Below are 11,982 nucleotides of genomic sequence, written 5' to 3'. Positions count from 1 at the left end.
TGCTTTTCTTCTTTCCTGTCTGTAACTGCAACTCAAGCAAGTTTTCCTGCCTGCACCGCGACCATCTACGGTGTAAGTAAAATAATCTTTAATCAACCGCTAAGCGTCCGTGCCTAATTCTAGTCCGCCGGCCTGCATTCCCCGACCCGTGTGCCGGGGCTGCTGGCCACAGCCCGCCGCGTGCCCCCGAGGGCCTCAGACCGCTCCCGGCCCGCACAACTAGTAAAAAGGAGGGGAAGTTGTTAACACCTGTGGAATTAAGTGTTTAGAAGGAATTAGGTAGATTACAATAAACCATAAAGCCAACTCAGTCTCTCATTATTGCCTGAATAGAAATGCCTTGCTGCTGACCGGCTGTTGATTTTAAACCTGGTTTGAACCAAGAATCAAAACCAGGGTGGGGATGTAACTGCACCACTGCACCCCCTGTGGATCCTCCCCTGGCTGCCTGTGTAGGTGTGGGCCTAGTATTTCTTTGTCTCCTAGACACTTACTGTATCTGTATGTGGAGACTAACTCCTGATTCCACAAGGGATTACATTTTAAGTATGTATACTAGGGGTGTGCGAAGCGGGCCCTATTTGATTCAGATTTGGCCTGAATCAGGGACAGTGATTCGATTAATTGATTTGGATCGCTGTCCCCGATTAAATTTGGCCGAATCTGAATCTGATTTGGGGAATCAGCAATGCTGATTCAGAGAATCAACGACTCGAACATAGACACAGCTTTAAAAGTTTTTTCTACATACGCTCAGGTAACAGGCATGGCTTGTGATTGCTGTGATGCTGGAGTGCATGGAGTGTCCCACAGGAGTGCGGGGGGCCCTCAATGTTCTCGGCAGTGAATCCAGAAGTAGATCGGAAGTACTTCTGGTCCACTTCTGGGTCTGCCCGGGAATGCGCTGGGGGGCCCCCCTGCACCTCTCTGGCTCAGTGATTAGCTGCAGGGGGACCCTGGGTGCCCCCTCAGACCCAGGAGGCACAAGTCACCAAGCTGGGGGGGCAAAGGAGCGCACTCCCCAGTGAACCCAGAAGTGGACCGGAAGTGCTTCTGGTCCACTTCTGGGTCTGCTGATGAGCACGTTGGGGAACCCCCCGTGCTTCTGTGGGACACCCTATGCACCCCAGCATCGCAGCCACCTGCTACCTAGAAGTACATAGAAAAAACATTTAAAGCTATGTCTATGTCCAAATCTCCAAATCTGTCAGAATCTATTGGAATTGATTTGGTGGGTTCCAATTTGATTTGGAGAGGTTAAAGGGTCCTTTGATTTGATTCAGATTTGGAGATTTGGTCACCGAATCGGGCTGAATCTCTGCCGAATTGAATCAAGGACTGAAGCTTCACACAGCCCTAATGTATACGTTGAAGACAATGAGGCTAGGTGCAGAAGCTGCACTCAGAAAGTGTTTTACAACTATAACAGGACAGACATTCATAGCACATAAAACACTTTAAAAATGGTGGAACTCCCTCCAAGTTAATCCTGGATGGGTGTGTCCTAATCTAAAGCACTTTCTGTTTGAGCGCTTTATCAAATGTTTGTGCCAGATCCCACTGAGGATCAATGTAGAGCGTGATCACTGCCATCCCAGACAGCATTGTGCAGGGCTGCTCAAGCCTCAGGCAGACCTTGTTTGCTCTGCCCAAGCACTGGGCTGGCCTCACTCCCCCAGCTGTCACTGACCCAAGTCAGTTACAGTCTCTGAAATCAGCCCCACGTGCAGCCTAGCCATGGTGGAGGAAGGAGGGTTTCTGTCCCTGCAGCCCTGTAGCATAATGCAACCCTGCTGAGTGGGGAGGGGGTGCTGTGGGGACTTATTGTCCATCTAAAAGTTTTGTTCTTATTGACACTTGGCTTCTGTAAATGGAAAATGTTCATAGTTGGTAGGGTCGGAAGGGACCCGAGCAGATCATCAAGTCTGACCCCCTGCCATGGACAGGAAAGAATGCTGTTCAAAAGAGATTTCTACCAAGATTGTAGTAAAAAGATGCTGAAAAGGATCATAACATATCAAATGAGTTCTATATAATGTATTCTGAGTGCCTTGGAATCTCTGCATTCCAATGTGTCTGTTCAACCAGTTTACAGATGAGAAATGAGGCTCAAAGAGTTTATAGCAGAATAAGAACTTCCAGTCCTAAACTAACATGATCCCCTGACCCATCCTTCTCTCAAAGAATCAACTTGATATCCTATCCTTTCCCACATGACACCACCACACTGGTGGTGTGGTAATACCTAAAACATTGTATTATTTTGGTTATCTACCATATTTACTCAAATATAAGATGAGGTTTTTCCCCCCTCAATCAGGATGGGGGAGAAAGCCCCTCATCTTATATTCACATATCAAGTGGAAGGGGGAGCAAGTGGCTGCTGCAGCTCTGGCCCTGATCCAGGCTTCAGGCCAGAGTCAGAGTCAGACCCACAGTAGCTTGCTTCCCCTTCCCTCTGCCGTTTCTGCCCCACTTCCCCATCCCCAACCCCTTCCCTCCCCCTTACTGCCAGAGCCAAGCTGTGCCTGACTCTGGCTGGGGTCTCTCCCAGGCATGGAGCAATGGAAACTCCTTGCCTTGCCCAGCCAATCAACAGTGCCAACACCACTACATTGCCTGCCCTAGCCAGTCATCAGCACCAACACTGCTGTTAGGCAAGGGCTGAGCTTCTGTATGTTTTGGTCTGGGATGGAGCAATTCAAGCAGTATAAGAGAGTAAAGTGGGGGAGGGTGGGAAGGAGAAGAGGCAGAAACTGAAGAGTTGGTGCGGGGGGAAGAGGCAGAAATGAGGGAGGGTCAGAGGCTCTGGGAAGGTGGGGGTAGAGGGTGCAGGTGGCAAGGGAGGCAGGAAGGCTGCAGGGGGAAGAAGCAGATGGGCAAGGGACCTGATCCCCACCCTACTTCCCCTGCTGTGGCAATGTGGGAAGGGGAAGATTCAAGACAACCCTCCAATACTTTTCTACCTGGAAAATAATAACAAATTTATCACATTTTCCATATATAGAATCAAATTATTGGGGGGGTCATCTTGGATTCAAGCAGATATGGTACTGGTTGCCAGTGAGACTTTCCCATTCAGACTGCGATTCACTTTCTGCCATAATGGTCCTTGTTGACTGCTGACTTCATTCTTTCCATCTATCTTATGCTGGATCTCTGAACTTTACTAGCTGAACTGAACAACAAGGCACCACTACAAGACCGGCAAACATACAAAAGCTTTTTGTGTTTGTGTAATAGACCTTTAGGGAGCTGGTCTTGTTCCTGAAAGGGACAAAAATAGGGAGTTGCCTATTTTTCTACTGAGCTTTTCTTCTGCTGCGCCAGCTGAAAATAATGCCCAGGCTGAGAGAAAGAAAAAGAAATTAGGTCTATTTTATCTATGCAGCTCTTGATACCAACAGACACCAAATCTATCTGAATGTATTCTTTAATCAGTAACTGAGCAACTTATCTATAGCATAGAAGCACAAGCATTATTCAGTGGACAAAAGGAAGAGATCACACTGCACTTTTGGAATTTTTGGCATTGATTCTCCAGCTGGCCAGGATATTAGGGTAATGCCCCACTCCCATAGGTACTGAGCTGGTAAAGCACTTAAGTGTCTGTCTAATGCACGAGTACCCCACTGACTTCTGCAAGACTCATGTGTTTATCATTAAACATCCTCTTAAATGATCAGACCCTTTACAGTTCCCTTTAGGAGCTTTCAGGACCTCTGTTTTCTATTCTGTTTCAAAGAAGGCACTTCTGGCAGCAGGTGGCAGTGATGGTGCCCAAATTCAGTACTGCCCCAACGAAAAGTGTGTCAGTTGCCATATGTAAAGGCAAGGCATCTATTAATTATAGATCTTCCAGCCAGTTGCCAATACTGTTTAGCTTATGTCTGTGATAGGATCAAAGCGTCAAGAGCTTCACTTCGCATTACTAAAGGAGATGAGGATTTTAATATTCAACTTCAGCAGCAGCAGAGTTGTTGTACACCAGTAGTACTTCTTTAACATACTGAAGCTCTGTACTTGCATTAAAGGAGTATATGTAGCTGGCTTTTCCATCAGCTGCACCTTCCACTCCCTGGCTTAGGGCAAAGGAGAGGCTTGTTAGGCTTGTGCCAGGGAGAGGAGGGAGGAAGGCTGCATCCCAAATTTCACTGTGGATACAGATATTCCTTTGACACTTCAAGCCTCCTGGCTCTGCCTATATTACTAGGCTGTTGCCTTCATAGCTATGGCAGCAGGGCTTCCTAGTGGAGATGTTGTATATCAACACAAAAGGGTTGGGGGTCGTCCCCCCCAGGAGTTCCCCCCCTCCCCTGTAAACTTAAACGCACAAATGTCCCAAGTAATACAAGCTGAACTGGCAGAAGGTCTCTTCTGTTGGTATAGCTACATTAATACACTGCATTTTGCTGGCAAAACTGTATCTGCAAGGAAAGCAACTTTCACAACCCTCTGCCAGTGGATCAAGGAGTTATAATTTTCAAAGTAGACATCTCTGTAAGATAAAATTTGCCAGTTCTTCAGTGAAACAAATCCACTTGCATGTCAAGCAGTATTTTTCAGGCTTTAATTCCTGACTTTTATATCTAAGTTCCTCTTCGCTCTAACAGTATGCTACAACAATGCTTGTGTTGGAATACTTAGGCTTCATATAGTTGGTATCATTAAAAATAAATGTTACCAAAGCAACTTTTGAAAAATGCTGTGGAATTGTAATTGGATTGCAATTAATCACTTACATGTATCTAGCAATGTTTGGAACACTTATTATAAACTACATTATTCATGTCTGGCCTTATTGTTAGTAAAGACTGCCATCTGGCAACTGCCTGGGGTTACTACTACTCTCTGGCAAATATATTTGTGTGCAAGTGACAAACATGTTGGTCAATTCTCTCATCTGCATATGGAACTGGAAACTCTATCCCATGGGTTGGCAACGTTTTTGAGCATTGTCAAAAACACCCACAACCTCAACTCGTACGATGTTGGCGTGCCAGGGGCGGATGGTGGGGGAGCCGCAAGGGGCCTGATCTTTGTTGTGGCAGCACAGCCTAGGCCCCTTCCCTGCCATCTACCCCGAGGCATGCATGCTAAATGCTTTCGTGTGCCATGCACTCATGCTGGGGGTTACCTACACCTGCTGTACCCAGTTCAGTTCGTGGAATATGTTCAGCACGGTAGCATTGGTCTCTCACTTTTCATTTTCTGAAGACAATGGTGGGGATTGCATTTAACCTATGGACTTTGTGGATGATACATTTCCTTCAGCACTCTGAAAACTCTTTGCTTCCTTTTTCTTGGTGCACTGGCCAAGATCCTTGCCACCCTGACATCTTTTGGAAGTTTGCCTTCAAACTGAAGACTTCACAGTATAAAGGAGTCAGAGGTTTGGTTTTTGTTTTCCGAAAATTTCCAAAACTTCTCATCCTACCTTTTCACATAGTTCCTTCCCGCTGATTTGGGTTCTGCTTGCTAGAATTCCTAGCATGACTCAAGCAGGCAGGGAAGGATTTCACTTTTGACTGCTTAGCCCTTTTCCCTTTCGTTTACTCTAAATCTGAACCTAGCAGTGATGTCTGAGGCAATCCCTGTCTCTGGAAACATGACAAACAAATTTTGGCTGATACCAAGATAACAGGGTTTTCAGAGGAAGATGAGCCTGGTATTTTGAGAATCCCTCTGGCCTGCAATTTAGTGCATGGAATTAGGCATCTGGTGAAATCCATTCCTTTTCTTCAGAGCATATACCTCAGTCCTTGGCTGAATTTGGAACCTAAAGGGTAATTTTTTCCAAAGCCCTAAAGGTATATCTACATAGCCTCTGTGCCAGGGCTGGAAGCATCAGGGAAACAGATTACTCACCCATTAATTCCCAGAAGTTAGGCAGGGTAGGCAGTGTGGGGCTGCTACTTTGCCTCATTTCCAGATGTAGCCGTGCCCTAAGGGTCACAATTTAAAAAAATAACTAATAAGTTTATGTGCCTGGATCTTTGGGTACAAAATGTAAGCCACCTTGGGGGCTGATTTTCAGGATACTGGTGCTCAGCGCTTCCTTTACTGGTGCTCAGCCCTTCATTTAAGTGAACTTAAATGGCATAACCAGAATCACAAAACACACCCGAATGCATTAGTCAGCCCTTGACTCGAGAACCACAGGTAGGGTAACTGGCAGCTTTCTGCCACTGCTGAGATGCTACCACAAGGAAGCAGGGTGCTCACTCCCAGCAGCTCCCACAGGCTTCCCAATAAGCGACAGAATGCAACAGGTTAAGCTCTTCTGGTCTGCAGCAATCAAATTGTATCAACCCCAACCCCCACAAAGAAGCTGAAGGGTGACCCTCTGTGGCAACCAAAAAGGCAAGCAACAAAGTAGGCTCCTGCAGCAATCAGCATTACCAAAGCACAAAGCTCAGGGACTCCATCCGATGACAATCAGCTGCAGAATAAGGGACAGGACTGAGTCCCCTCTGGGGCAGTCAGTGGCAGAGGGTCAACAGCACAGGCAGCTCCCAGGGGTCGTTGCTCTAAACCCCTGCTCCAGATGACTGGCCAGGCACTTCACACACCTCGTGGCTCGCCAATCCTGCTACCAGCGCTGGCCTGCGCCCCAAGCTCCTAGGGGCCCTCGTCCTGGTGCTCTGTCGCTCCTCAGGATCCCAGTGCCTGGCCTGCTGCTGTCCTGCTTCCCCAGGGAAGGAAAGGGGTTTCCTCAACTCACCAGCCCAGCTCCCTGCTCCGGATAAGGATGCCACCTGCGCTCCTGGCTGCTGCTTCTTCTCCGCAGCGGAGTCAGGGGCCGACTGCCACCCCTAGCCTCTGGGACACCCAGCACGTCCAGCACACTGCGATAGGCCCTTGGGGCTCCAGCTCTCTGCCCCAAGCCCTGGCCTCTGCTCCCTCTCTGCTGCAGGGCTGGAGGCATGGCTGACTTCTCCTAGGGCCTTCGAGGCTCTTCAGAGGGGTCTCTCTGCTCCCTTTGCTGGGTCAGCTCACCCCAGCTCTTCTTAGGCCTCATGCATCATTCCCCGGAGTCACTCTCAGCAGCCCCCCATGCCAGTTTGCCTGCTGCTTTTATCTCCTCCGGCTGTCCCTCCCTGGCTTGCAGACCGGCCAACCAGGGCTCAGGGTGGCTGGCCCCCAACTCCGGCCATCCCCCTTCCACGCAAATGAGGGGATTGAAAACCCCTTATTTCGACTGGCTTCTCTTTTTCCACAGGGCAGGGCTCCCCTGCTCCACCCTTGGGGTCGCTCAGAGTTCACCGGCACTGTTTCTAGCCCAGGGTAAGTATCTCAAGCCAGTCTGGTGAGCCCACATTGGCAGTCTAGCTACAATTACATTTCTGGAGGTGCAGGTGTAAGATCCTGGGATGCTGATGGCTCTGTTGTAGGGTGTAGTAATTGTGGGGGTGGTAGAGATGTGTTGGCAGGTTTTACATTTCTTGTCATGGCACGGTCTGGATCCATTCAGTGTGTTTTAGGCCGTAGGAAGTTTGCTTCTGGTGATGAGGTTGGCGAGGTTCGGTGCTTGTTTGAAGGCTAGGATGCGTGGTTCTGGGAAGGAAATACCCAAGTGAACTAACACAGAGAATGTGACGTGGCAGGCCAATAGGAGAGGGCGAGATGGTGGAAAAGGTAAAAATAATCAGTTCAGAATAAAGGGAAAATACCAGTGATTCATAATAATATTCTGGGAAACAATAAACACAAACAATTTTTAGTTACCCAAAACAGCGCATGTCAAATATTTCATGTTTCATAGACATTAGGGCTGGAAGGGACCCCGGAGGATCATTGAGTCCAGCCCCCTGCCCCGGGGGCAGGAAGTCAGCTGGGGTCATAGGATCCCAGCAAGATAAACATCCAAATTTCTCTTGAAAGTGTTCAAAGTAGGTGCTTGAACCACCTCCAGCGGCAGGCTATTCCAGACCATATATTTACATGTGAATGCTGTTGTCCTTCTAGGGTCACTGGATTCACCCTTTCAACCTCTCACTGCACCCTTTTGCCATGCTGACAGCTCCCAAAGCTGCAGAGTATGCCTGGAAACAGAGTAAGCTTGTTTTACCTTATCTCACTAGAGGGCTGTCCAGGGGGCTAGGAGTTAAGAAACCTAAAGTCTGATTCCCGCTTTGTCACTCATGTGCCCCACAACAGACAAACCAATTCTCTGTTCTACTGCCCTGTCCATGGCACAGAAATAATGATGCTTATCCCCCTTTGGAAAATGCCCCAGGATTTACAGATGAAAAGTACTGTGAGCCTGACCCAAAGGTGATTGTGTCCACAGGGAACTTTCCTACTGTAATTAATAGACCTGACTTTGTAAATGCAAAGAATTATTAAAGATGGAGCATTCCTTGCTGGATTATAATTTAACAATGGCATTAAGTTCACTGCACAGAGGATTTGTCTTTAATACCTTTTAAGAAACATCATAGCAACCTTGAGCTTGCAGTTGATTTTGGACTTCCATAATGGTCAGTTATGCGGTAGATCACAAAAGATACCACGGTCCTACTTCAGATACAGCAAAAATGAGAGAATACTACAAGCACATATCATGTACTGATCTAGAATAGAAAGGCTATAAACCATTTGGAAATTCTTCAGGGTGAAAGGTGGAGGCACTTTATAAAGTGGCAATGTCTTCTTTTCAAGGCGTCAAATTTAAAAAAGCAGCAAGAAAGACTGCCAACAGTACCAGCAGAAGAAATAACAAGGATGGTGAGCTACCAGAACCTCCATCTTCAGAAAAGCAGCAGGAAGGCAAAGTAGGTCTAAAAATACAAACTAGAGACAATTAGGAAATAATTCCTTCAGCAATAGGATATGCTCGCACATATCAAACTGTCCTGTGAAGTCCTTGGAGGCTTTCTTGAAACTACGTGCAATGGAGGACTTTTAAGGAGCATTAGGAGTTATTATTATAATTATATGAGAGAATGATAGCATTAATCATGCATTTGATTTTGTTAGATCAGTGAAAATCCTACAGTTGCCTGATAGTATATGCCAGTTCACGGTTTGCATTTCAGTGATATTCTGAAGTATTCATCTAAAATGTGTTTGTTCTGGCAAATATTCCATTTTACAGAAGTAATTCACTGGAATTATCTATGACACACAAAGCTGCTTGTTAGCTAGTTTGTTTTAAAAAATGAACAAATGCTTCCACTAAGTCATCACTAGAGTCACACTAATATAAAACTACCCTTAGTTTCAGAAGCAATTTAGAGTAAAAATCTTATTTAATCTAGGTCGCAAGTGCTGTGTTTCCACTGTGCAATCAGGATGAATGTAGTCTTCGTTGCTAAACTGTGTTTATTCTTAAACAATTGAATGCTTGTATCGTGCAGGGATCCAGAACAGAACTTAAACAAGAAATCTTTTCAGAGGACTCTGGGACAAGTCAGGTTACAAAGAATGAAACAAAAATATAACAAGGAGGCAACAGGCCTGACCTGTAACAGAAGAAATGAAGACCATGTTCTGCAGTGCAGTTCATTTTTCCTGCAGTGCTGCAAGAGATGGTCTTGTTTCCTAGGGGTATGTACAGATATTTGGAGAGTTTGGGGAAGATTAGATCAGTTTAAAAAGGCCACCCAATCTAAGGTAAATTGGGAATGGGGGTGGGGGCAGGAGGCACGCAGGATCTGCAGGGGGCTTAGGGAGGGATGAGGGGGTTCTCCACCCCCTAGGACCAGGGGCTATTTTTAGCCCTCTGATCCCCCACCCTTAGATTAACAATATTTTTAGCCCTCTGATCCCCCACCCTTAGACCAACACCCTCCCCAGGCAAACCAATCCCTCCCATCTCACCTGCCTTTCCCCTCACCCCAACTTACTTCCTTGGCTCCCAGCACCAGTGAATGCTAGTAAAAATGAGAGTGGCTTGTAGGATGTGGGGGTTGGCAGGCTTGAGGGGGGTGGGGGCTGGCTGGTTTGCAATGTGGGGGTTGTCCTTCTGATCAGGGTGAGAGACTGGAGTTTCCTAGGGCTGCACTGGGAACTATACAAAAGTTCAGTTAGATTGGTTTTACTGGACCTGATCCAAGTTAGATTACCTCCAAGGTACAGTTAATTTAGATTGGGCTGGCCATTTTTAGACTGATCTAACCTTCCTGAACTTCTGTACCATTCACATTTAGACCTAAATGGAGATCTAAATGTAAAGTCTGCATCTGAACGAACTAAGTTAATTGGGTGGCCATTTTTAACGTGATCTAACCTCCCCCTAACCTCCATGAACCTTCTGTACATACTCTACGTTTTGATGATGCAACTGTTCTATTTTTGTACCTTAGTAATTGCTTCCTTCTCTAAAATATCCTGTCAATATAATCTCAATGTGAACACATGCAATTCTCATCCTCAAATGTTACTTTTCATTTACAGTCCTCTTTGCTATCTGGAATTAAATATTTCAGTTAAGCCCTAGTTTTCAAACACAGTTTTATCATTGTGGCCTCTCTCTTTCCCTCCCCCCTCGCTCCTTTCCTGAATTTTTAATACTCATTTCAGCACCTTTGTAGGTAGCAATTCAGCAGAGTAGTTAAGTATATGAGTAAGTCAAGTTCTTTTCAGCAAAAGATTTCAAGCACATGTATAAATGCTATTGACTTAGTCTTAAGCATGGGTGTCCAGTGCTTTGCTGAATAAGTCTGCTTTGGTTAAACATAGCTGTATGTAAAATCCAATGTAAGATCCAGCCAACTTCTGTTGAAAACCAAGAGAGCCTTTTAATTTACTTCAATAGGAGATGGATGGGCCAGTTCGGAGTTGTGTAGCAGGAATTGACCTTGAGGAAGGATGCATGTGGTGCTACAGATAGAACACTAGATATCATTTAGATATTATCTTGCACTTTAAAATGATATAGGATTAAAAACTGCTGTATTGTACAGTTGTATTAATATATGCCTTGGCTATAGTATTGTACATTAATTTGTGCATGACAAAGAAAATTAATAAATACCTTTGAAGCACAGGTGCTCTGGTTGTCCTTGCTCAGTGGTTCTTGTGTGTTGATCTTGCTTACAGATTGCATGAATACCTGTTTAAAACCTTCACCATGAGGCCTAGAACCAAGTAACGTTTACATTTGCTCTGGTGCTGAAGCTTCTGAGTTCAAAGGTTCTTTCATCAAACCTCCTGGAGCCTGAGAATGCTTTTTAAATGTATTATACCTAGGATCATCTTCTTCTACGTGATTCCCTTTCCCTAACTGGTTACAGGTTTACTCTTAGGTGTCTGAGAGAATACCTAGTTGCTCTAATTACCCACATCCTCAACTCTGGGCTGTTCAGGGGACCAAAGGTAATACCCATGCTGCAGGTATTTAGCCACTGCCGTTGAAGCGACTCAAGTTAAGGCTTTAGTGGACAAGTAGGCTTTTGTAGACAGGGACAATATAACCTCTAGTGCACCTCTTTTGCCCCTGTTGTGGCATCAGACACTAAGCTGGACTGAATCAGATCGAATATTTAGCATGAAGTATACAGACAAGCAAAATTCCCCTTTTATGAAGTTTTTGTAGGAGCTTAGCTAAGGCCTGCCAAAGTGAACAGGAATCATATTGAATAGGAATAGACTTATGTAAACACATATGTAAAACTAAGGAAATATTTATATTGTTGAAGTGGGCTCTATATTCTTACTAGTATTTCTACACTAGTGCAAGAATTTTAATATAAATGAAAAGTTGAAATGCACAGATCTGAACCCTTGAAAGCCAAAGCAAAGAGAGTTGCCTTCTGAATGAGTTCATTGCCATGAAAAAAAAAGCTTGCTGTTAAACTGACATCCATGGACATGTGAACGCTAGAACAATACGGAGAAAAATACATTAAAGGGCTTTAGATGGAAAGGATTAGTATATGATGACTGCTTTTTGTAAACTGATCTGAGATAAAAGAAGCCGAATACTATACTGGGACTTAAACAAATGGGTGATTAACTACGTTGTTCTAGCACTGT

At 45.4% G+C, this 11,982-nt stretch overlaps 1 protein-coding gene across 1 annotated transcript in view; it reads left to right on the top strand.

Moving 5' to 3' along the window:
* Positions 1 to 9,446, top strand: part of CUNH2orf80 (chromosome unknown C2orf80 homolog) — a 20,808-nt gene extending 11,362 nt beyond the window's left edge. Inside the window, exons 6-8 of the mRNA XM_006029143.1 lie at positions 7,969 to 8,056; positions 8,665 to 8,777; positions 9,363 to 9,446. Coding sequence (XP_006029205.1) covers positions 7,969 to 8,056; positions 8,665 to 8,777; positions 9,363 to 9,446 — 285 coding nt within the window. The remainder of the gene's footprint in view (positions 1 to 7,968; positions 8,057 to 8,664; positions 8,778 to 9,362) is intronic.
* Positions 9,447 to 11,982: the final 2,536 nt, after the last annotated feature.

Source organism: Alligator sinensis, unplaced genomic scaffold (genome assembly GCF_000455745.1).
Source record: "Alligator sinensis unplaced genomic scaffold, ASM45574v1 scaffold699_1, whole genome shotgun sequence".
NCBI classification, from domain to species: domain Eukaryota; kingdom Metazoa; phylum Chordata; order Crocodylia; family Alligatoridae; genus Alligator; species Alligator sinensis.
Note: the sequence above shows the minus strand (reverse complement) of the source record. Positions and strands in the feature narration are given on the sequence as shown.